Raw genomic sequence first — 26,111 nt, 5'->3', positions numbered from 1 at the left:
CAGCTGACTGCAACCTCCGCCTCCCAGGCTCAAATGATCCTCCCGCCTCAACCTCTCAAATAGCTGGGACCACAGGCGTGTGCCACCACACCCAGCTAATTTTTGTACTTTTTGTAGAGACGGGGTTTTGCCTTATTGTCCAGGCTGGTCTCGAACTCCTGGGCTCAAGCAATCTGCCCACCTTGGCTTCCCAAAGTGCTGGAATCACAAGTGTAAGCCACTCCACCAGGCCCCCTTTATGTGACTTAAGATCGAAATGAAAACAAAAATTTTCCTTTGTAAAAATCAGAACATTATACATAAGGCTATAATCCCCTTTGGCTGACCACTCTTCATCCTAGTCCCCTTCGTCTTGCCAGAGGTGATTCTTCCAGACCCTTTAAGGATTTATTAAATACTTGTACATTTACATATGTGTATTCATAGAAAATGCACAGTATTGTTTGTGTGGGTTTAAAAAAACAACAACAACAACAACAAATGACATACTGCACATGACAAAGTTTTGATGTAGAAAAAAATGCTCAAATATAACATTAAGTCAGAATACAGTTTTAATTACAATCTAGTCTCAACTATGTAAAACTGTCTGTAAATCAAATGCTGAAAATGTGCTAGAATGTTAATTGATTATCTAGCTGATGAGATTGTGAGTGATTCCCCACTTAATACTTTCTCTATACTTTTCTACATATATTAGATAACTTGTAAAATTGGGGTGTGTGGGAGAGGACAACCAAATTTAAAAAAGATAGGAGGCTGAGGGGTGATGGGGGTGTGAAAGCAAAGCTCATTGACGAGTGACTCCAATAAACTGCCTAGTAGGAAGGGTGGGAGCAGGAGAATATCCCAGGGTAAGATGGGGAAAGTCATCACCTATTGTCCTGTTCCCACTGCTGGGACCAGGAGGAACAAAGACACATGAAGATCATAGATGAGACCATGGCTCAGCTACAAGACCTGAAGAATCAGCATCTGGCCAAGAAGTCGGAAGTGAATGACAAGAATCATGAGATGGAGGAGATTCGTAAGAAACTCGGGGGCGCCAACAAGTGAGTGGGTTCAGGCCTGGGGTGGGAGGACGTAGATAGAGCAGGCAGCCTGCCAGATTTGGGTCTCACCTAGCCTCTGGACCTTTTTTAGGGAAATGACCCATTTACAGAAGGAGGTGACAGCCATTGAGACCAAGCTTGAACAGAAGCGCAGTGACCGTCACAACTTGCTACAGGCCTGTAAGATGCAGGACATTAAGTTGCCACTGTCAAAAGGCACCATGGATGATATTAGTCAGGAAGAGGTGAGTATTGTGGCTGGTGGTGGGAGTGGGCGATGAACATCATTAACCAGGGATGGGGAGTGAAAGTGACCAGGAAGGGCAGTGAGAGAGAGAAAGATGGTGGGCAGATGGTGAAGGGACATGAAAAGGGATGCAGGAGAAATGAGGCAAGGTGCAGTGGTGAAGGCAGGTGAGGCGAAAGGTAATAATGGCTTTGGTGTGAGAGAGAAGTTGAATTGGGAGTAAAGCTGCAAGCCAGTGAGTGGGTGGTGAGAGAGTTGAGCCAGGAAAGAATGAAGTAATTCATTAATCTTAGGGACCTGAGCTATATTAGCTCCAGCAGGTGACAGAACTTGGTAGGAGTGGGAATTGAGGGACATTAGCCAAGAGCAAAGGAAGACAGAAAGCTAGGGGACCTGAGGGTGATAGCTTAGCTGCAGTGAGGAAGATTGGCCAGGAGAGGGTTAGGTAAGGGACATCAACAATGCAGAGGTGAGGAAGTTTAGTTATAGGAAAACCAGAGATACTAGCCAAAGAGGAGCAGTGGAAGCAAAGATTTGTAGCAAGGGGATGGGAAACGTTAACTGAGAGGAGGTTTGCATATATTAATATCTTGTCTTAGACCTGGTTATATATCTCAGTCCCATGTATCTTTCTCCCTCCTCACTTTCCAAATGGCATTTCAGTTTAATTCAGTAAAATATTTTGAATACCAGAAATGTTCTGGGCATCATGGTAGCGTGTGACATAATTACCCCAATCCTAACCACAGACCTGCCAGACAGGCATTATCCCCACATTACAGGTGAAGAGACTCAGGATCTGAGAATGTGACTTGCCCAAAATCACAATGTTAGTAAGTGTAGACCTCAAATTTTTTTTATTTATTTTTATTTTTATTTTTATTTTTTGAGACAGAGTCTTGTTTTGTCACCCAGGCTGAAGTGCAGTGGCGTGATCTTGGGTCACTGCAGCCTCCGCCTCCCAGTTTCAAGTGATTCTTGTGCCTCAGTCTCCCACGTAGCTGGGATTACAGGCATGCACCACCACTCCTGGCTAATTTTTGTGTTTTTAGTAGAGACAGAGTTTCACTGTGTTGGCCAGGCTGGTCTCAAACTCCTGACCTGAAGTGATTCACCTGCCTTGGCCTCCCAAAGTGCTGGGATTATAGGCGCAAGCCACTGCACCTGGCCATAGAGCTCAATTTTGAACTTGAGTCATTCTGCCTACAAAGCCTCTGTTCCTTCTGCCATGGTGCTTTCTAGCAAGGTGCTTTCTCAAAGATTGAAGGCTGCAAAGGAGCTCCCTATAGAGGTGCACTCTCATGGCCAGTCTGCTCCACTTGACTCTCCGTTGCCATTGCAGGGTAGCTCCCAGGGGGAGGACTCAGTGAGTGGTTCACAGAGAATTTCCAGTATCTATGCACGAGAGGCCCTCATTGAGATTGACTACGGTGATCTGTGTGAGGATCTGAAGGTGAGGATCAACCACAGGGGTGTGGTGGGGGTGGGGGTTGGGTGGGAGTGGGACCATCTTCCTAGCTGTCCAGAGAGGAGGTCAGCCCATCTGGGGGCTCTGTGGAGACCATGGCTGGAAAGAGGGGAAAGCTGGCAAGGGTGGGAGGATTCAGTTGTGAGGCAGGATCTCCCCCTCATATATTCAAACAGACATATGCACATTCCCTACCCCATACCCCAAGTTGCTCCTGCCCTTGCCTGCTATCAGTCTTCCCCTTCCATGTGTGTATATAGTATAGCTAAGCTAAGCCTAGGTCCACACAGAGAAGAGACTTCAGTACAGTGAACAGATTGACCTCAGGTGTTCCTCAGGGCTCTTTCCTCCTCACTTGGCATTCTTTCATCCTGGGTATCACTTTACTTCCGTGGCTTCTGCTGCAATCTCTATGCTAAGTCCCACAGGTACCTCAAACCCTAGCCTTCCTCCCCATATTTACCCATCTCCTCAGTGCCACTCACATGCTCAGCCAGAAATTTGAGCCTCATCCTTGACTTCTCCCTCTTTCACTTTACATAATCAATTAATTACCAAGCACCAAGCCCTATGGATTCTGCCTCCTAAATATCTCTTTTTTTTTTTTTTTTTTTTGAGACGGAGTTTCGCTCTTGTTGCCCAGGCTGGAGTGCAGTGGCATGATCTCGACTCACTGCTGCAACCTCTGCCTCCCAGGTTCAAGCGATTCTCCTGCCTCAGCCTCCCAAGTAGCTGAGATTACAGATGCCCGCCATCATGCCCAACTAATTTTTAGTAGAGGCGGGGTTCCACCATGTTGGTCAGGCTGGTCTTGAACTCCTGACCTCAGGCGATCTGCCTACCTTGGCCTCCCAAAGTGCTGAGATTACAGGTGTGAGCCACTGTGCCCGGCCCTAAATATCTATTGAATTCTGGTTTTTGTTTCCACTGTCTAATGCAGGCCACTTTCATCTCACATAGCCAACTACAGGAGCCTCCTAAATAGTTTATGATGTGTTTCAATCATCATTATATTCAGGAGGATTTGATTTTTTTAACTTATGGAAAATTTCAAGCATATGGAAGTAAAGAGAATGATAATAATGAACCTCAGGCACTCAGCTTCAACAGTTAAGCAATCTTATTTTTTTTACCCCCCATTGGAGTATTTTAAAGAAAACTAGACATTACTCCATCCATAATTACCTCAGCATGTATCTCTAGAATATGAGAACTTTTAAGAAAAACAACCATAATATTATATCTGAAAATATTTAACAATAACTCCACAATATCATCTAATCAGTAAATGTTTAGATTTCCATGAAAGTCCCATAACATTTTTTTTTTTATTTTTTTTGCAGTTTATGTGTTTAGATCAATATTCCAGTAAGGTCCATATGTTAAAATTGGTCTCTGCTAGTCTATAACATTTTCTTCTTCGTTTTTATTTTATTTTTTTCCTTCGTATTTATCTATGGAAGGAACTGGGTCGTTGGTACTATAGAATTGTCTGCATTCTAGATTTGGCTGATTATGTCCCCTTGATGTTACTGAACATGTTTTTTCTATTCCTTGTATTTCCTATAAACTGGTAGGTAAATCTAGGGTTTGATTGGATTCAAGTTCTTTTTTTGGCAAGAATATATCATAGGTGGTGTTGTGTACTTGTGAACTTCCTTCTGCATCACATCAGTAGACACTGATGTCAGTTCTCACTTTCTTTGTAATGTTAACATTGACCGGTGTTCAACATTAGCTATGAAGTATTCTTGCCAAAAAACAAACGTGGATCTGATCAAGCTTCTATATCCAATCCTCCTGAATATAATGATGATTGAAACACATCATAAACTATTTAGGAGGCTCCTGTAGTTGGCTATGTGAGATGAAAGTGGCCTGCATTAGAGACAGTGGAAACAAAAACCAGAATTCAATAGATATTTAGGGCCGGGCACAGTGGCTCATGCCTGTAATCTCAGCACTTTGGGAACACTATCAGAAACACTGGTGCCAGAGGAATGTTAAAAAAGCACTTGAGGGTCGGGCGCGGTGGCTCACGCCTGTAATCCCAGCACTTTGAGAGGCTGAGGCAGGTGGATCACCTGAAGTCAGGAGTTTGAGACTAGCCTGGCCAACATGGTGAAACCCCGTCTCTACTAAAAATACAAAAATTAGCCGGGCATGGTGGTGCATACCTGTAATCCCAGCTACTCAGAAGGCTGAGGCAGAATCGCCTGAACCCAGGAGGCTGAGGTTGCAGTGAGCCGAGATTGTGCCATTGCACTCCAACCTGGGTGACAAGAGCAAAACTCCATCTCAAAAAAAAATGCACAGGGATGTAGTTAACCAAATCCAGACTGGGAAATTTGTTTTTTTGTTTTTTGTTTTTTGTTTTGAGACAGTCTCGCTCTGTCACCCAGGCTGGAGTGCAGTGGCGTGGTCTCGGCTCACTGCAAGCTCTGCCTCCCAGGTTCACTCGATTCTCCTTCCTCAGCCTCCCACGTAGCTGGGACTACAGGCACCTGCCACCACGCCCGGCTAATTTTTTTTGTATTTTTAGTAGAGACGGGGTTTCACCGTGTTATTCAGGATGGTCTCGATCTCCTGACCTCATGATCTGCCCACCTCAGCCTCCCAAAGTGCTGGGATTACAGGCGTGAGCCACTGTGCCCAGCTGTGGAAATTGTTAATATTTTTAAGTGTAATAGTGGTATTACTATTTTTTTTTAAGTCCTTATCTTTTATAGGAGTGGTTCTCATTGAGAGGGTAGATATTTTGTTCCCTCAGGGGACATATGACAATGGCTGGAGATACTCTTGTCATGCCTACTTGTCGTAACTGGGGTAGGGGGGTTACTACTGGCATCTAGTGGGTAGACACCAGGGATGCTGCTAAACATCCTACTGTGCTCAGGACAATCCCTACAGCAACGAATTACCTGACCCAAAATGTCAATAGTTCAAGACCCTGTCTCAATAAATAAATAAATAAATAAATGTTGGCCAGGTGTGGTGACTCATGCCTGTAATCCCAGCACTTTGGGAGTCCAAGGCAGGAGGATTGCTTGAGCCCAAGAGCTAATTTTTAAAAATTAGCTGGGTGTGATGGCATGTACCTGTAGTCCCAGCTACTCAGGAGGCTGAGGCAGGAAGATCACTTGATCCTGGGAGGTTGAGGCTGCACTGAACCTAGATCACACCAGTGTGCTGTAGCCTGGGTGACAGGGAGAACCTGTCTCAAAAAAGAAACTTCAATGTTTAGATGTCTTTTATGTTTCAATCTGTTGGAGTCATTTTTCTTCTTCTTCTTCTCTTTTTTTTTTAACATGGAGACAAGGTCTCACTGTGTTGCCTAGGCTGGTCTCGAACTTCTGGCCTCAAGTGATCCTCCTGTTTCAGCCTCCTGAAGTGTTGGAATTACAGGTGTGAGCCTCTGCACCTGGCCCATTTTTCTTTGTTTTTGTTTGAGACGGAGTCTCACTCTGTCACCCAGGCTGGAGTTTAGGGGCATGATCTCAGCTCACTGCAGCCTCTTGCCTCCTGGGTTCAAGTGATTCTCCTATCTCAGCGTCCTGAGTAGCTGGGATTACAGGCATGCGCCACCATGCCCAGATAATTTTTTTTATTTTTAGTAGAGACGGGGTTCTGCCATGTTGGCCAGGCTGGTCTTGAACTCCTGATCTCATGTGATCCCCCTGCCTTGGCCTCCTAAAGTGCTAGGATTACAGGCATGAGCCACCACACCTGGCCCCATTTTTCTTCTTTTTTTTTTTTCTTTTTCTTTTTCTTTTTTTTTTTGAGACGGAGTCTGGAGTTCAGTGGCGTGATCTCAGCTCACTGCAAGCTCTGCCTCCCGGGTTCACGTCATTCTCCTGCCTCAAGCTCCCAAGTAGCTGGGACTACAGGCACCCACCATCCCGTCCAGCTAATTTTTTGTATTTTTAGTAGAGACGGGGTTTCATCGTGTTAGCCAGGATGGTATCGATCTCCTGACCTCGTAACCCACCCGCCTCAGCCTCCCAAAGTGCTGGGATTACAGGTGTGAGCCACCGCGCCTGGCCCCCATTTTTCTTCTTGATGCTCACATTGTTCATCCTTGGCCAGTGGGAACCACTTCAAGTTTATTTTTTTGTTGTTATTTTTAGATTTTTATTATGGAAAATTTTATATGCAAAAGTAAAATACTACAGTGCTCCCTCATATAGCCATCACCAGTTTTAACAACAGTCAGCTGCTGGCCAAACTTGTTTAATGTGCACCCCCACACAGTTCTTTTTTTTTTTTTTGAGATAGAGTCTCACACTGTGGCCTGGGCTGGTGTGCAGTGGCACAAGCTCGGCTCACTGCAACCTCTGCCTCCCAGGTTCAAGCGATTCTCTTGCCTCAGCCCCCCGAGTAGCTGGGATTACAGGCGCCCACCACCTCGCCTGGCTGATTTTTTGTATTTTTATTAGAGACGGGATTTCACTGTGTTGGCCAAGTTGGTCTCGAACTCCTGACCTCGTGATCCGCCCGCCTTGGCCTCCCAAAGTGCTGGGATTACAGGTGTGAGCCACGGGGCCCGGCCCCCCCACCCCCTGACACTTTATTATCCCTCCCTATCCCTAGGTTATTTTAAAGCAAATTCTGGGCCGGGTGCGGTGGCTCACGCCTGTAATCTCAGCACTGTGGGAGGCCGAGGCAGGCAGATCATGAGGTCAGGAGATTGATCCTGGCTAACACGGTGAAACCCCGTCTCTACTAAAAATACAAAAAAATTAGCCGGCCGTGGTGGCATGTGCCTGTAGTCCCAGCTACTTGAGAGGCTGAGGCAGGAGAATCACTTGAACCCAGGAGTCAGAGGTTGCAGTGAGCCGAGATCACGCCATTGCACTCCAGCCTGGATAACAGAGCAAGACTCCGTCTCAAAAAAAAAAAAAAAGAAAAAAGAAATTCTGGACATCATATTTCATTTGCAAATATTGCAGGATACATCTCTGAAAGAGATAGGAATTCTTAAAAATAATTAGAACCATTACATACCTAAAAATGATTTTTTTTTTTTTGAGACAGAGTCTCGTACTATCACGGGCTGGTGTGCAGGGGCACAATCTCAGCTCTCTGCAACCTCCGCCTCCCTGGTTCAAGCGATTCTCCTGCCTCAGCCTCCTGAGTAGCTAGGATTACAGGTGCCCACCACCATGCCCGGCTAATTGTTTGTATTTTTAGTAGAGATGGGGTTTCACTATATTGGCCAGGCTGGTCTTGAACTCCTGACTTTGTGATCCGCCCGCCTCGGCCTCCTGAAGTGTTGGGATTACAGGCGTGAGCCACCACGCTTGGCAGTAATTTCTTAATAATTAGTGTTACACATCCATGATGGTCACACGCAAACACACACTCTACAGTTTACCTGCTTGAATTGGAAGTCAAATAAGATGATTGATCGATAGTTAGTGGATGATTGATAAAGCCATTAATTGATATGTCACTTGAATCTCATTTAACTTATAGGATCCCCCTCCACCTGTTTTTATTTTTCTTTGCACTATTTTTTTGTTGTTGTAGAAATTGACTCATTTCTTCTGAAGGATTGTTCACATTCTATACTTTACTGATTGTGTCCTGCAGTGTTTAAAATGTTCCCTTCACCCCCCCCACCAAAAAAAAAAAACCAAAAATGGTTCTGCTATCCTCTGTAGTTCTTGTAAGTGGGTAGTTAGATGTAGATCAGTGCTGTTCCGAAGAGGTAAAATGTGATCCACATATGTAATTTTTTTTTTTTTTTTTGAGATGGAGTCTTGCTCTGTCGCCCAGGCTGGAGTGCAGTGGCGCGATCTCGGCTCACTGCAACCTCCGCCCCCCAGGTTCATGCCATTCTCCTGCCTCAGCCTCCCAAGTAACTGGGACTACAGGCGCCCGCCACCACGCCCGGCTAATTTTTTTTGTATTTTTAGTAGAGACGGGGTTTCACCTTGTTAGCCAGGATGGTCTCGATCTCCTGACCTTGTGATTCACCCGCCTCGGCCTCCCAGAGTGCTCGGATTACAGGTGTGAGCCACCGCGCCTGGCCAATTTTCGATTTTCTAGTAGCCACATTTTAAAAATAAAAAGACAAAGGTGAAATTAATTTTAATACTATATTATGTTTAGCCTAGTGTCCTCAGGAGTATGATTTCAATGTGTGAACTATATAAAAATTATTGATGAGATATTTGATGATCCTTTTTTGTACTGTCTTCAAAATCTAGTATGTATTTTAACACAGCACGTCTCAATTCAGATGCTAAAATTTCCTCAGAAATACTTGATCTGTATTTAGATTTCCTAAAATTTACAATTGAAAAAGGAGACCCACATACCCAAGTTGTTCCAAATATACATCAAAGTTTTCCAGTAACTGAATTGAATATCAGGTTTTCAATTTAAATGAACTAAAATTTCATAAAATTAAGATTTTATCTCCTCAGTTGCACTAGCCAAATATCACGTGCTAAGTAGCCACATGTGGCTACTGGCAACCGGATTGGACAGCACAGTGGCTTGGTTAGATTCAAATTTTGGGGTTCGCTTGTTTGTTGTGGCTACGGCTCCTTCACAGCTGGTGGTGTTACTTCCATCAGAAGGTACTTAATGTCCATTAGTGGCTCTTTTTGTGTGGTTTGCAGCCATGCTTCTTATTGCATAGATCCATTAATTAGTCAGGGGTTGCAAAATAGTGACCTTACTCTATCATTTCTGTGTTTACTGGCTGGAATACTATAAAGAGATACTTCCTCTCATCATTTATTTGGTTATTCTGAGATACAGTTTGTATAGGAAAGGCAGGCTATATATGCTTGATTTTTTTCCCCCCCTTTATCAGTTTATAAAATAAGGAATTGCTTCCTTGGCTTTCTCAAGATTTGTCCACTGAGTTCTCATATCATTATGAATTTAAATATATTTGGTGTCTTTCAGTCTGTTGTGGTTATTATCCTTCTTGGTGCTCAGGTTGTCCCATCTTTGGCCAATGGTGACTCATTCAGTTTGGCTTCTGAATCATTTCAACACAACCCTGGTAGTCTTTGATATCTCCCTTGCTTTCCAATATGTCCAGATTCGTCCTCCCCATTTTCCACCCAGACCTGGAATCCACTATTTCTCCAGGAAGCTCTGACTTCCTTTAGTGGGAAATGCTATTATTTAGCAACTACCATCTGGATATTGGAGTGTTCATGATTGCTGAGTTTATTAGTGCTTCTAGAACTTTTCAGTAGATTGGGCTATTAAATGCGGTTTTTTTGTTTTTTTTTTTGAAGGAAAAATGCATCATGAGTTCATATTGATACTTTGAATTGAAATTGTAATTTTTAGTTTAACGTCATTGATTTTCTTTTTGAGTCTTCCAGTTATTGTTGCTGAAAATCTCAGTTCCTAGCAACACTAACGTAATAACACATTTACTTTATCCTACTCTGTATATACTAGTTTGAAAAATCACAATAAGATATTATTAGTAAAAGGGCCAGGCGCAGTGGCTCACGCCTGTAATCCCAGCACTTTGGGAGGCTGAGGCGGGTGGATCACAAGGTCAGGAGATGGAGACCATCCTGGCTAACATGGTGAAACGCCATCTCTACTAAGAATACAAAAAATTAGCCGGGCGTGGTGGCAGGCGCCTGTAGTCCTAGCTACTCGGGAGGCTGAGGCAGAAGAATGGTGTGAACCTGGGAGGCAGAGGTTGCAGTGAGCTGAGGTCGCACCGCTGCACTCCAGCCTGGGCGACAGAACAAGACTCCGTCTCAAAAAAGATATATAATATTAGTAACAATTTGATTATTGAATGTAATTTTAAATAGTTTAAGATTTTCTGAGATTCTTTTTATTATTAAGCTAAGGAAAGCCTCATTGGGAATGTATAGTCATGTTCCTATGTTTTAAAGTAATTTGAAAGAATTATCTGAGTGTTTAACCAGCTTAATATATAGTTAGGTTTCTTTGTTTTAGTTTGTTTTTCATTTTTAGGGATTACTCTTTTTAGCATTTTGATTTTTTTTTCCAGCTTTAATTCTGAGATGTTTCAAGCCTATGGAAAACTTGAAAGACTAGAATAGTGAACACTCATATGCCTTTCACCTTAGATTCACCAGTGAATATTTTACCACATTTGCTTTTTCTCTCATCTTTCCCCTATCTTTCTCCTCCTTCCCTCTTGCCTCCCATTACTTGCAGTTTTTTTGTTTTTGCTGAACCTTTTGAAGGAAGTGTGGTCATGATACTTCAGCCCTAGATACTTCAGCATGCTAAGAGCAAGGGATTGTCTTACCTAATCATAATTTCATATTATACCTAAGAAAATGAATAATTAGGTTTCATAATATTTAATCTTCAACCCATATTTGAATTTCTCTAGATGTTCTAAAAGTGTCTTTTGTAGTTTTTTTTTCTTTTTGAAACTAGTATCCAATCAAAATTTATGAATTTATTTATTATGTCTCTTTAGTTTCTTTTAATATGGAGCTATCCCTTTACCTTTTATTCATGGCATTGATCTTTTAAAGAGTCTATGAGAGTTTTCTTGGAAAATGTCCCACATTATGGATATGTTCTTTTTTTTTTACAATATTATTTAACCTGTTCTTCCAACCCTTGTATCTCCTGTAAATTGGAAATTTCATCCAGTCTGGAGGCTCAATGGATTCATGTTAAGTATTTTTTGGCAAGAACATTTCATTGGTGAACTTGATGTGGCATCCCTCCAGGAGGTACATCATGTCAGGATGTGCCCACTATTAGTGATACTGAGTTTGATCCCTCAGTTAAAGTGTCAGTTGCTAGGTTTTTCAACGCTAAATGTACACTTTTACCTTTGTCATTAATTAGTAATCTTTAGAGTGATGCTTTGGCATCTTGTGAATATCTTGTTCCCCAACAATTTTTTACCCAGTGGTTTTCACATTTTGATTTAATTTTGCTTTAATAGTTATATATAACATCTTTATGTGTTTCTAAAATCAAAAGTATAAAACAAGGTACATGAAGAGAATTCTTGCTTCCATTCCTGTCCCCTTCACCTCTCTTTCTCGATAGATAACCCTTTAATTAGTTTTTGGATTATTCTTTTTCTTGCCGTTATATGTTTAAAATACAAATATATTTATATTCCCTCTACCTTCACTTCAATAAAATATAGCATACACTATTGTGTAGCTTTCATATTTTACTTAAAAATCTATCCTGGGGCCGGGCGCGGTGGCTCACACCTGTAATCCCAGGCACTTTGGGAGGCCTAGGCGGGCGGATCACGAGGTCAGGAGGTCAAGACCATCCTGGCTAACACGGTGAAACCCCGTCTCTACTAAAAATACAAAAAAAAATTAGCCGGGCATGGTGGCGGGTTCCTGTAGTCCCAGCTATTCGGGAGGCTGAGGCAGGAGAATGGCGTGAACCTGGGAGGCGGAGGTTGCAGTGAGCCAAGAGCGCGCCACTGCACTCCAGCTTGGGCGACAGAGGAGGACTCCGTCTCAAAAAAAAAAACTTAAAAAAAAAAACAAAAAAAACCTATTCTGGAGACCACTCCAAAGTAGTGCATAGAGATCTTCATAAGGGCTTTCTAAAATGTACATAAGTTTATGTCCTTCTTATCCTTGAAATCATTCACTGGTACCTCACCTTTCTCAGGATAAAGTCTAAACCTTATAAGGCCCTTTATAATCTGGCTTCTACTTGTCTATCTAGCATCTTCTCTTTCTGTGCCCTCCAACACACTTGTACGCATGCACATACACACACAATTGCTACTACTGCCATATATACATATTTTTTTTTTAGCTTTCGAAGTTTATTGAAGTTGATTACTCTTTTTTTTTTTTTTTTTTTTGAGACAAGGTCTCGCACTGTCATCCAGGTTGGAGTGCAGTGGCACCATCATGGTTCACTGCAGCCTTGATCTCCTGTGCCTAAACAGTCCTCTCACGTTAGCCTCCCAAGGAGCTGGGACCACAGGCATGTGCCACCACGTCTGGCTAATTTTTTTATTTTTGTAGAGACGGAGTCTCCCTATTTTGCCCAGGCTGGTCTCAAATTCCTATTCTCAAGTGATTTTCCTGACAGGCTCCCAAAATGCTGGGATTAAAGGCATGAGCCACCATTCCTGGCTTGCTTTCTCTTTTGAATTATTTTCAGTTTGATGAACAGACCATGAGCAACCTCCCCTGGCTATTTTTTGTGATGCTCCCAACTGCACAGAAGTCTGTTCCTGGCCGGGCATGGTGGCTCACGCTTGTAATCCCAGCACTTAGGGAGGCTGAGATGGGTGGATCAGTTGAGCTCAGGAATTTGAGGCCAACCTGGGCAACATGGCGAAACTCTGTCTCTACAAAAAATACAAAAATTAGCCAGGCATGGTTGTGCGTGTCCGTAGTCCCAGCTACTTGGGAGGCTGAGGTGGGAGGATCACTTGAGCCTGGGAAGTGGAGCTTGCAATGACCAGAGATCATGCCATTGCACTCCAGCTTGGGTAATAGAGCGAGACTCTGTCTTCAAAAAAAAAAAAAAAAAAGTCTAAAAAGGTCTATTCCTTTTCTCTGTCTTCACTTGTTCATCCTGTAGTCCTTAGCTTAAACATATTCCTGGAAGCCTACCTTAATTTTTATCACCCGATGAGGTAACCATCCAGAACACCTCAATGCAGGCACATATTCTATACACTAGTGGGATCCCTCCCTCTACTTATTATACTTATTTATACCCAAAATACCCTAGGCTCACTAAACATAATAGTACTAACATTCACCACTCAAGAACTATCAATCTCCTGGTCTCTGAGTTAGGAGTCTGAGTCCTCCTGAGTCTGAGTTAGGTGTCTTTCTTGTGTGCTAAGTCAACACTGCCTGCTTATCATTGTTTTCACATTCATCCTACAGTATTCTGGTTGTTTACTTATGTGCATTCCTCTGTTAGACCCCTGAGCTCTGTGAGCACAGAAACCAGGGCTCACAGGAGAGGATGGCCCCAGTGCCTGGCACTTGGTAGGCATTCAATAAATATTTATTGACTGAAAGTGGCAGAAAGGCACAAGCCCAGACATGCATTGCAATATCCATAAGAACTAAAACTAAACTCAAATGGAATTTGCTCACATGTAGTGATCTAAGCAGAAAACGTGAATTGCCTTACTTATTGTGGAGCTGTAAGTGGAGTCCAAAGCGGCCAGTGTGGGAGTCTCCAGGTCACCCTGGGTTGGTACTGGCTCATGGCCTGGGCTGAGAGCCAGAGAGGGGCACCACCAGCTGCTCCTCCTGAGAGACAAAGAGGTTGGCAGGGCCTGGGGGAAGGGCTAGAGATTAGAAAGCGGCTAGAGATTAGAAAGCAGCCTCAGCCTATAATTTCCAGAGATGGTGGGAATGGTTACTATGGGTAGGATCTGGTGGAAGGAACCGAGCTGGAGAAGAAGAACTTGCCCTCCGTATAGGAGCAGGCGCCCAGGCCACACTCAGTCAGTCATCTTTCGGTGGGGGCCTTGGCACAGGGGCCAGGCCCTTCTTGACATTGCTGGGCCTGGGGCTTACAGGATGCCCAGGCTGAGGAAGAGATCAAGCAAGAGATGAACACACTGCAGCAGAAGCTGAATGAGCAGCAGAGTGTGCTTCAGCGTATTGCCGCCCCCAACATGAAGGCCATGGAAAAGCTGGAAAGTGTCCGAGACAAGTTCCAGGAGACCTCAGATGGTAAGATTACCCTTCTACTTGGGCCTACGATGAGGACAAGAGGCTAAAGGTATGCCACGGGCCTGCTGTACATCACAGCAGTTCCTGTTCTGACATGTTTTCTTACTTAAAACTCTCAGGAGCCCTAAACAGTAGGGGTTATTACACCTGCTTTATAGAACGGAAAATTGCTGAGGTTCCCGGAGAGTAAATGACCTGTTCAAGGTCACACAGCTGGTTGCTGGTAGAACACAGGGAGGAATCCATATTTGTGTGGCTCCAGGCCCCTGTTTCTTGCTCTGCATTGTATCCAGTGGCCAGTCCACTGGATACAGATCCTTCTGGGACCCTCCTCAGGCATTCCTCTCTCTCAGTGGGATGTTCCTGCTCTGGATTGTCATTTGCAGGTCCTTCTTGCCAGGGCACTGAGGGGTCTCCTGTCTTTCTTTCTGGCAGAGTTTGAAGCAGCCCGAAAGCGAGCAAAGAAGGCCAAGCAGGCATTCGAACAGATCAAGAAGGAGCGCTTTGACCGCTTCAATGCTTGTTTTGAATCTGTGGCTACCAACATTGATGAGATCTATAAGGCCCTGTCCCGCAATAGCAGTGCCCAGGTAGGCTGGAGCCCCTTACCCAACCAGCTGCTACCATCCTCAGTTGTCCTTCCCTCTAGGCTTCCTGTCCCTATCTCCATCCAGTCTCAGATACAGATCCTGACCCATCTGCCTTCCCCTAGGCATTCCTGGGCCCTGAGAACCCTGAAGAGCCCTACTTGGATGGCATCAACTACAACTGTGTGGCTCCTGGGAAACGCTTCCGGCCTATGGACAACTTGTCAGGGGGGGAGAAGACAGTGGCCGCTCTGGCCCTGCTCTTTGCCATCCACAGGTGAGGCTGATCCCCTAGGGCAGTTGACGAAGAGACTGAACTGAGGCCACCAGAGGCTCTGGGGCCCAAGGATACACAGAGATCTGCGAAGGTGATGGTTTGGTGGAATCTGGATTGCATCCCTGTTTCACTATCTACTGCAGCATATCTGGCTTTGGTTTTTCTGGACCTGTCTTCCCCATCCACCCTCATCTGCTCAGCATGTCCTCACCGGCCTCTGCATGTATTTAGTTCCGCCTCCAGGCTTTTGCTCACAAGGTTGCTGGCTAATAATCCCTTTCCATGTAAATCTAGCTTGATCATCACCTTTCACCCCTTCACCCTTCCTCATTCTCCTCCCCTTTAGGAAGCCCTCCTTGATCACTGTGGCATACCCTGACCTTCCCCTCCTGAATGCCAGTAGTACTTGAGTCTGACTCCCGCAGCTTATGTTGCTTGATTGTACAGCATCAATTTCTTGAGTGCTGCTCTATACCAGACCCTGCGGAGGGATTAGGGACACAGATGTATCAGACAGGGTCTCTGGCCTCGAGGAGCTCACAGTCTAGTAGAAGCCAGATGCATAAACAGACATGTGCTAAGTGTTGTAACCGGGTGAGCATGGGTGCGATGGATACACAGAGGAGGTACACTTAACCCAGTCTGTGGGGAGGGTATGGGTAGGCCAGGGAAGACTTTTAATGACAAGTGCCACTTGAGCAGGAGATGTAAAGGATGAGTAGAAGTGTGCCAGGTAGACCAGCAGGCATTTTAGGCTGAGGGTGCAGCATATGCAGAAGCAAGGAGGCATGACAAAGCATGCTGTGATGGCATGTGTTGGAATGGGGTGGACCTCTAGGTAGCTCGGTCATTACAACTAGAACCTCGGACAGCTTTAGCTCCCCAGCCAGCCTGGAAGCTCCTGAGGGGACCATGTCTTCTTGTGGTTCTGTAGGAACCTGGAACACAGGGCTGAGTGCAGAGGGGAGGGCTTTGTTGATGTCTTGGCTTTTAGAGGCTCAGGCAACTTTGAGACCTGGGTTTTTTAGTTTCTGAAGAAGTGGAGTGGGAAGCTGGCCTGTTTGATGGGCCCTGGGGCTGTCCCACCCCGCCTTGCCACCCCCTCCCCGCCTCAGTGTCAGCTCACCTACTGGTTCCCTCCCAGCTACAAGCCAGCCCCCTTCTTCGTCCTGGATGAGATTGATGCTGCCTTGGATAACACCAACATTGGCAAGGTGGGTGCAAAGAAAGTGGGGCCTGGGAGGGATGCCCCCAGGTCGGGGTTGGGTTTCAGGGAGCAACTCCTGAGTGTGCCCTAGCCGTTCCTGCTGCCTGCTCTCTGTGCCTGGGAGGCTGGGCCCAGAGTCATCCATGCTGTGGTAGTCAGTAGTCTCCTTCTCTCAACCTCTCTTTTCCCCACCGTCCTCTCCCTACCCTACCTCTTCTGCCTTCTGGTTGTGGCTGGAAAATACTGGGGACTGTTAAGGTTTGAGCCTTGCTAAGTGCCTGGCGGCCTTTCCCACAGGTGGCAAATTACATCAAGGAGCAGTCGACTTGCAACTTCCAGGCCATCGTCATCTCTCTCAAGGAGGAGTTCTACACCAAGGCCGAGAGCCTCATTGGAGTCTATCCTGAGGTAGGACGGGCCTGGCTCAGGAGCCAGTCCTACTCCCTGCCTGATTTCCCAGGGCAGGAAAGGAAGGCTGCAGTGGAGGGGAAAGGAGGTGGGGGAGCATAGGGAATCAGGTCCTGAATGGCCATTTGGGCTTGTTGGAGCCCTGCCTCTGGAGGCTTAGCCAGCCCAGCCAGGCAGGGCCATTGCATTTGGGGACAGGTGGAAAGGCAGGCAGAGGCAGCCAGACAGTGGAGAAAGGAGGAGAGTACAGAAGTAGGCAAGGAGAGAAGGCACATGGGACTGAGCATATCCTCTCACACCCAGAGAGAACCATTGACTGGGCTTTGGGCAGGTATGTAGGGAGGAGGGTTTGAGGGCCCTGGTCCTGGGGCACTAGACCCCTCTTAATTCTCTCCTTACAATTTTATTTTTCTTTTTCTCCCTCCTCCTTCAGCAAGGGGACTGTGTGATCAGCAAAGTCCTGACCTTCGACCTCACCAAGTACCCAGATGCCAACCCCAACCCCAATGAGCAGTAGCAGTAGTTCTGCCCTCCCGCCCTGTCTGGATCCCTAAGCTGTCCCTCTCCCAATCTCTGGATATTTGACTCCCAACCTTCCCCCTACCTCCTGGCCCTTTTTGGTGTAGTCATGGGATTTAGGCACTGCTAATCAAGCATGAAGAGGAACAGAGGTGATGTTAGGTCTGGAGCAAAAATTCCTGAACGACAGGGAGTATTCTGGCCTCTGAAAGGAGGTGCTGAGCTGAACAGGGCCATCTGTTCATCACACACACCCCCTTCATCCCCCTCATCACCCATAATCGTGGGCCCCTTGGGCCTCTTGCCCACTGTGTGTGTGGGTATGTATGTGTGTATGTATGTATCCGCATGTGTGCATGTGAGTATGTTTGCAAAATAATAAAGGATATTGGAGACCTGTTTTAGAAGGAGCCTAGGCTGAATTTGATTCCGAGAGAGCTTAGGATGACAGCACCCCTGAGCTGGGCAAAGGTACTCAGGACCTCATAGGAGTCTTAGGCAGTTACCTGAAACTGCCTTCATTCACTCATTTGTGTATTCATTCATTTATGTATTCATCAGACACATACCGAACACCTTCTATTTGTCAGGCTCTGTGCTTGGAATACAGAGTTGAATCAGACATGATCTCTACCCTCCTAGTAAGGAGATACAGTGGGTTCATGAATGACTATAGTTAGATGAATGTTATATGTACTTTGAATTTGAGAAGTGGGTGATTCCCTCTAGGCTTCCTGGAGGTCACATTTAAGCTAGACCTTGACAAATTGGTAGGATTTGGTCAGGCACTAGGAGTGGAGCATGAGCTCTGAGGACAGACAGTTATGGGTTCTGGTCCCACTTTTTATCACTTACTAGTTGTTTGACCTTGGGCAAGTCATTTGACCTTCTGTGCCTCAGTTTCCTCATCTGTAAAATGGGGCTAACAATATTACCTACCTCATAGGATTTAATGATGTCAAGCTCCTCACTGGAAGCCTTATCCCTTCGTGGAGCCCACTAGGTGCCGACCCCTCAGAATATAACCCTCATGCCTGGACCCCTGAGCTTCTGATCCCAGCTATTAGGGACAGAAGAAGCCTCCAAATCTGGAAGGTGCTGAATGCCCTGCTGACTGGGAAAGTTTCAGGGCACTGATGGGGTCTACCTGGTAAGCGGAGGGCCTGAGGAAACCTGTAGCTTCAATCATGTCTGGTAACCGGGTGCCTGAGCCCCAATCTGGGTTGTGAGGAAATAGGGGAGAGGTATCCTGGGCCACATCCCAGCCTAACACGTGTGAGGTTCATTTTAGGAACTAACCTCATTAGCTATAAGGATCATGCAGAGGCAGCAAAGCCGGGTGCGATGAGCTCAGCCTTTACTCATTCACATACACCATCACACTTTAATTCCAATCTGTATATTGCTTTTTAAAAGTTAAGTCCATTCTAATTACCCAAATATGCATGAATTCATTCTCCTTTTGAGAAATTAGATTGTTAAAGATAGTCTCATTCAGCTACCAACCACTCCCCCTCTTGATCCTTCCCTTCTTAGTGACTGTTTGTTGTACTTCCGTTTAGACTTTGTTTTAATGCTTGTACGTACATATGTGAACTCATTGGAAATATTGTGTGTTTAATGCAAATGATACATTGAATTGTTTAGCAATTTGTTTTCTTTGCTTAACGATGTTTTTGAGATCTGTGCATGTTACTTAATGTAGCTCAATCCATCTTCTGTAATTGCTGTATAGATTGTCATCATATGATTACCACATTTTACTTACGCATTTCTTTTGTGATGGACATTAAGACTGTTTTTAGGTTTTGCTATTACAAAATACTACACAGGAGCATCACTATGCCTGTGTGAAAGTGTATGTGTGAAAGTTTACCTAGGGTTGATTCCTAGAAGTGGAATTGCAAAGTCATAGGATATTTATATATTGGTTTTTAATAATACTTCCAAATTGCCCTCCTGTACTATTTACTCAGTATTTTTCTTGAGGTTGATCTGAGGTCTAACATTGTTATCCTATTTCATTTTCATCCCAAGTAGTGATATCTGTGAAATCACAGGTTTGATGTGTGCTAATTATGTATTCTTCTAATACATATTAAAAGACATAACTATCAAAACAAAATAAATTTGTCTGTTTTCAACCAAAGAAGTCACGTACCACTGGTGGTATTGTGTGCCATAATTTGGCAAATGCTGGCCTTTATGGATGAGCACAATTCGGGGGTCAGACCTGGTTCAAATTCTAGCTGTAGAAACTTGTGCAAGTTACTTCACCTCTGAGCCTAAGTTTCCACATCTGTAAAAGGAGATAATAAACACCTACCTTGCAGTAGTGAAGCAAAGAGAAAATTAAATATATATGAAGCAATTTGGCTGGCATCTAGATCATTCACAGCCCTTTAAAGGTCACCTTTGCTATTCTCCCCACTTTACAGATAAGGAAACTGAGGCCCAAAAAGGTTTGAACCCAGGTCTTCCACGTCATTCAAGTGCTTTCTCCACTGTACAGGTGGTTATCAACCTAGGCTGCGCATCAGAATCGTTTGTAAAGCTTTTTCTTTTTCCTTTTTAAAAAGTAAAGCAATATATACACAGGTAAAAAAATAAAATAGTACAGAAGGGCTTATAATGAGAAGCAGCAGTTCCCTGCTTGCACCCCCACATCCAAAGGATGTGGAGCTCTTTAAAAATAAATTGCTCTGGTCCCGCCTCTGGAAATCTGATTCAGCAGGCGTGGATAATAACCCAGATAACTAACCCCTACCTCACAGGATAAAAAGGATTACATGAGATGCCTTAGGCTAAGGCCCTGGCACACAGGAACACATGTGCTACAAAGGAGCTTTGGGGACTTAAGTGCTGAGGATCCAGGAGGTGAGGTGACTTGTCCAAGATTCCACTGGTTTAGTGGCAGAGCCTAGACTTCCACTCGGATCTATTTAGTGCTTGCCCCCTGCTCTCTCCTGTCGTGCCCCACCACCTCCTGGCATCACAGGGCAACCGTTGTCAAGGCTATGCTCACGGGAGGCCGGGCACCACAGTGTTTCCAAGAGCAAGCTGGATCCGAGTAGATTCCCTAGGGCTTGTTGGAGGAACTAGTTTGACTCCCTTATACTGTGGACGCAGTAGCCTTGCTGTAGGGAGTTGAAGAGTACTCCACAACAGTATCTTAAGTTTAACTGGGCACTTCCCTCTGGAAATCACAGTGTTGTGCACCAGGAACACAAAGATGAGTCAAATCTTTATCCTGCCTTTGAGGAGCTCACTGTTTAGTTGGGGAAACAATTTGTAAAACAGCCATTAACCATACAGTGTGATCAACACTGTGACAGGAGCACAGGAAAAACATCTAGCTTATGTGAAGATTCAGAGAAGGCATCCTGTAGTCTAGGTGGTGATACCTGAACTGAGTCTTGAGGGACTGGTAGGAATTAGCCAGTTGAAGTAGAAGGAATTTCCAGATATTGGAAATAGTATGCATGAAGACATGAAGGCAAGAAACAGCAAAACAAATACTGAAGCATGAAGATTCCTGGGGTGGGGGAAAAGCAGCAAGAAAAGGTAGAGAGGAACCAGATTGGAAGAGGGTCGTAAATGCATTCAGAATTCAGATTTGTTTTGTAGGACAGTGTGGCTCCCAAACTGGCTGTATACCACAAACAGGTACGGCGTTCTGGGCCCCGGCCCCTAAAACATTCATTAAGTCTGGGGTGAGGATTTGGAATCTTGAATGCTTATAAAGGTTACCACATGACTAGGGTACAGCCAGATTTGGAAACCATAGCTTGAAGGCAGTGAGGGAGCCATGAAATGGTTTTTAATAGGGGGACTCCAGATCAGATGTGAACTTAACCTGTTTCTGGCTGGCTAGCCAACCAGCATGGAAAACAGATTAGGTTAGATGTTCATGCTGTATGTGCCTGTGCCTGTAGTTTCCCTGTTAATCAGCTTCTTACACTACTATATTTGCTTATTTTGTCTCTGAATAAGCTTTAGGCACCACAAGGGTGGGCCTGGGGATATTTTGCTTACCAGTATAGCCCCTGCAAAAAAGCACAGTGCCTGACACAAAACAGGCACCCAGTAAAGTTTTTGAATGAATGAATGCATGAGTGAATCCATTTGTGAGAGAGCGAATGGAGACGACAAGATTAGCTAGGAGACTGGAAAAAGACCAGGAGGCCTGCACTAGGGCAAAGGCCAGTAGGAATAGATTGGAGGTGTTAAGGTGTGAACTGTTAAGGGAAGATGATAACTTAATGACTGATTATTGGATGTGGAGGGTGACTGAGAGGATAGAATGAGTACCCATGAATAGCCATGATTCCTACCCTGTCCCAGTCATCTCTTTCCTTATCCATCTCTGAAACAATCTGCTTACATCCTCCTCAGCAACTGGAATTCCTCAAGTTAGTTAGACATTCTGTGTGCTGTGTGGTCTCTCACTGCCCCCCCACTCCCCACCCCTCCACAAGCCATTGATTCATTCATCCAGTTCAATAAATCTTGGCTAAGCACCTCCAGTGTGCAGTAAGGCTTTTCCAAGCCAGGACTCTGACTCCCTCTTTCCTACCTCAAGAGATGTTTTTGAGGGCTTTCCCAGGTAAGAGTCACATCTCTTATACAATAACTTATAGTGAGATACCCAGAATGTCAGACTTGTAAGGGAAGACTGCCCAAACCCCTTCTGAGGTCCTCAGAGGGGAATTAACTTCCTAAGGTCCCACTGCTAGGAAGTGTTGGAGCCAGAAATGGAACCTAGGTTTCCTTTCTATGTCATCTCTGGAGTCTTGATCTTGATCTATCCCATTGTAGATCAGGACAGGCAGAGGTGGTCAGGGAGAAGGTGGGACTTAGGTTGAACCTTGAAGGTCGATGTATTGGACAGGTCAAACAAGATGGTTGCCAATTACACTGCCCCCTTCTGGAAACCCTTAGCAAACCTGCCATGCTTGCAGTCCCTTCTAAGGGGTTTCTTTAGCATAAGTTGCCATGCTCTGTACCATGTGACCTCACAATCCTGGCCACAGATAGCTAGATGTGGATAGTGTCTGGTTCAAGGGCAACCAATCTCTAGGCTGGCCAGTGGCCTGTTAGCTGGACTGGCGTAAGGACTTCACCTTACAGGGGTGGCATGTATCAAATGGCAAATGTATGAAACAACCAGATCTTTCAGGGAGGCAGAATGTGAGCTATTCAGAAGAAGTGAACGTTAATTAGAATTTAATGAGGCATTAGTGGTGGTGGATGAGGGGTGGCCAGAAACTAAACAGCAAAAGCAAAGAGAAAGCTGCAGAAACCATAAGTAAACAGAGGTCATGAGACATTTGTATAATGAGATCACGGAGCCACAGGGTGGCAGAAGCCATGAAGCAGCAAGGCAACAATGGGCTAGAAGCCATGAAGCAGTAGGAACCACGAGGAACAGAAACCGTGAGACAACACTGACTATGAGATCCACAAAGCAGCAGAAGGCTTGAATAGATAAGATCATGAGACAGTAGAAGCGATGAGACTGCAAGAACCACAAGGTAGCCAGAACCATGTGGCAACATGGCAACAGGAATGGAAGAGGCAGCAGGAGCTACAATGCAGAAAAGCCATGGATTAATAGGAACTGAAGCGCCGGGAGCCATGAAGCTGCAGGACCCATGAGGCAGAAAAAGCCATGGGCTAGCATCGAGGGGGGCAGAAAGAAGTTAGTCAGTAGCAGTAGGAGGAGTATAAATACAGCCAGAAAGGAGTTGAGTCACCAATTTGGGAAGCACTAGAGAAGGGAGCAACAGATGCCTGCAGCTGAGGGGGTGACAAGATAAGCCAGGCTCTAGAGCTGCTTTGGATCATGAACCATTTTCAAGTTTCTGTTCTTCCGTGAGGCTGCCTGTGTAGCTGTTCTTGTCTTCTTTATTTCCCTGTGAATGCTTTAATAAATCCCCATCACTAACCTGTGTGTGTCTTTGTTCCTTGGAATCTAAAAGGTTAACACTGGTGTGCAGTTTAGATGACAGGAAAGCAGGGCAGGAGGTCTTCCTGGTGGGGTTGAAGCAAGACACAGAGGTGGGAATTCACTCATCCTTTCCTGCCTCACTGGCATGGGCACCTTTCATTCACTTACTTGACTTATTTTTATCATTCATTCATCCACTCATTTATTCATTACCTTATATATGCACTAACTCACAACTTCACTCACTTATTCATTAATGCATTAATGTAGGCATTTACCAGTTCATTTGCTCTTTCCTGTATTCACTCATGCATCATTTTTCCATCCATTTGTTCAGCAGGCATATGTTAAATTCCTGTCATGTGTCAGGCCCTGTGCTAGGTTCTGGGAATTAGATATACATGCCCTCCAGGAATTCTTGGCTTAATTGGGAACTCAGATAAGTAAGTAGTTAAGCACACTAAGTGTGGAAGATGATATAATGGACGTCTAGGTGAGGCAAAGTGAGCATATAGGAAGTATTAGATGGTTCTCCCTGGGGTGGGAAAGCCTTTATAGAGGATGGTACACTTGAACTGAGTCTTGAAAGAGGAATGAGTGCTTACCACTTGGAAAGGGAGGAAAAAACATTCCAAGCAGAGGAGCTGCCTAAGCACAGTTAAATCAAGAGGGTGAAAGTGCATGGATTTCAGGGGGAATGGGGCATCACCCATGCAGTGGGAGAAGTGGTGGAATCCAAGCAGTCAAGCTTAGCTTTGACTCTGAGCAATGGGAAGCTGTAGAAGGGTTTGAAGCAAGGGACTAACCGGGCCAGATTGGTATTTAGGAGGACCACTCTGGTAGCTGGGGTGAAAGAAGGTTGGGGGCATGAAACACTGACCTAAAGAATGTACTTCAGGCTGGGTGCAGTGGCCCATGCCTGTAATCCCAACACTTTGGGAGGCCAAGGCGGGAGGATCACCTGAGGTCAGGAGTTTGAGACCAGTCTGGCCAACGTACCGAAACCCCATCTCTACTAAAAATACAAAAATTAGGCCAGCCGCGGTGCCTCACGCCTGTAATCCCAGCACTTTGGGAGGCCGAGGTGGGTGGATCACCTGACGTCTGGAGTTCGAGACCAGCGTGGCCAGCATGGTGAAACCCCATCTCTACTAAAAATACAAAAATTAGCTGGGTGTGGTGGAAGGCGCCTGTAATCCCAGCTACTTGGGAGGCTGAGGCAGGAGAACCGCTTGAACCCGAGAGGCAGAGGTTGCAGTGAACCAAGATTGCGCCATTGCACTCCAGCCTGGGGGACAAGAGTGAGACTTCATCTCAAAAAAACAAACAAAAATTAGCTGGGTGTGGTGGCGTGCGCCTGTAATCCTAGCTACTCGGGAGGCTGAGGTGGGAGAATTGCTTGAACCCAGCACTCCAGCCTGGACAACAGAGTAAGACTCCATCTCAAAAAAAAAAAAAAACAGTACTTGAAAAAAGTACATTTGCCAGGCACAGTGGCTCACCCTATAATCCCAGCACTTTGGGAGGCCAGGGCGGGTGGATCACCTGAGGTCAGGAGTTCGAGACCAGCCTGGCCAACATGGCGAAACTCTGTCTCTACTAAAAATACAAAAATTAGCCAGGCATGGTACCGCATGCCTGTAATCCCAGTTATTAGGGAGGCTGAGGCAGGAGACTTGCTTGAGCCCAGGGGGCGGAGGTTGCCGTGAGCCAAGATCACACCACTGCACTCCAGCCTGGGCGACAGAGCAAGGCTCCATCTCAAAAAAAAAAAAAAAGTACATTTAAGTGTCATAATCAGAGGCATAAATGAAGACTCGTAGGAACCCCCAAGGGGAGAGAGAGTTCTACCAGGGGACAAGGAAGACTTGGAGGAGGTGGAATTTGAGCTGAGCCTTTTGAAAAGGGAGGATTCCAACTGGTGGAGATAAGGAGGAAAGGCTTTCCAGGCCTGGGGGACATAAAAACAAGAAGGTGGGAATAAATATGCCCTGTTTGGGCTAACAAATATTCCATTTTGACTAAAGCAAAGAGGCTTCACCTAAGGGAGAAGCAGGAAGAGAGACTGCAGGGTTTCCCAAACTTTATTATATTCTGCTACAGTAGGTCTGGAGGGATAAGGGAATTTGGGGGGAGGAGGGTTGTGGGCAGGAGTGTCCTTTTTAAAAATTTTTTTCTCATTTTAAAATAGAAGTAATCCATGTACCTTATTTAGAAAACTCAAATCAGTAAAGTCAAATCACTACAGACGGACTCGTGAAAAGCAAAAGTCTACTGCCCCACACATCCCCACCCCAACTCTCACTTTTCGCCACCACTTTTAGTTATTTATTCTGATTTTTATCTCCATACCTACATAATATGTGGGCATTTAAAAAATCATTACTTTCAGACATCACCCGTTGATGTCCTGCTATGAGAAATGAGGATTTAGATCATTTACAGCAAGTTCAACTCTGTCCTGCTTCTAGTATAGTTTAGTTTTTCTGTGGGTTATTGAGTAATGCCTTATTTCCTGTTCCATGAACTACAGACAATATTTCTAAACTAGAACTTTGTTAGATGAGAGAATACCCTTTCCTATAGCCCCCTTCCGCACCATTAACCTCCCAACTTCTGTCATCTGGTCTTTTATATTGTCAAAACATAATGTTAAATTCTGTTCTGTAATCATAATTGAGTTTTTTTATGTTTGTCTATAGTTGGGTTCTAAAAGTTGAAAAG

The 26,111-nt window shown here is 45.0% G+C and overlaps 1 protein-coding gene across 4 annotated transcripts in view; it reads left to right on the top strand.

The window, feature by feature from the left end:
- SMC1A (structural maintenance of chromosomes 1A) overlaps positions 1-19,566 on the top strand; it is a 44,794-nt gene extending 25,228 nt beyond the window's left edge. For all 4 annotated transcript variants that reach the window (XM_055376490.2, XM_055376491.1, XM_031005760.3 and 1 more), the window contains 9 exons: positions 907-1,052; positions 1,144-1,297; positions 2,642-2,752; positions 14,283-14,439; positions 14,875-15,029; positions 15,152-15,303; positions 16,448-16,517; positions 16,808-16,918; positions 17,352-19,566. In XM_055376490.2, the coding sequence (XP_055232465.1) occupies positions 907-1,052; positions 1,144-1,297; positions 2,642-2,752; positions 14,283-14,439; positions 14,875-15,029; positions 15,152-15,303; positions 16,448-16,517; positions 16,808-16,918; positions 17,352-17,435 (1,140 nt within the window). In that variant the 3' untranslated portion in view covers positions 17,436-19,566. The remainder of the gene's footprint in view (positions 1-906; positions 1,053-1,143; positions 1,298-2,641; positions 2,753-14,282; positions 14,440-14,874; positions 15,030-15,151; positions 15,304-16,447; positions 16,518-16,807; positions 16,919-17,351) is intronic.
- The last annotated feature ends 6,545 nt before the right edge of the window (positions 19,567-26,111 follow it).

Source organism: Gorilla gorilla, chromosome X (genome assembly GCF_029281585.2).
Source record: "Gorilla gorilla gorilla isolate KB3781 chromosome X, NHGRI_mGorGor1-v2.1_pri, whole genome shotgun sequence".
Classification (NCBI taxonomy): domain Eukaryota; kingdom Metazoa; phylum Chordata; class Mammalia; order Primates; family Hominidae; genus Gorilla; species Gorilla gorilla.
This window is presented reverse-complemented; position numbering and strand designations above follow the sequence as displayed.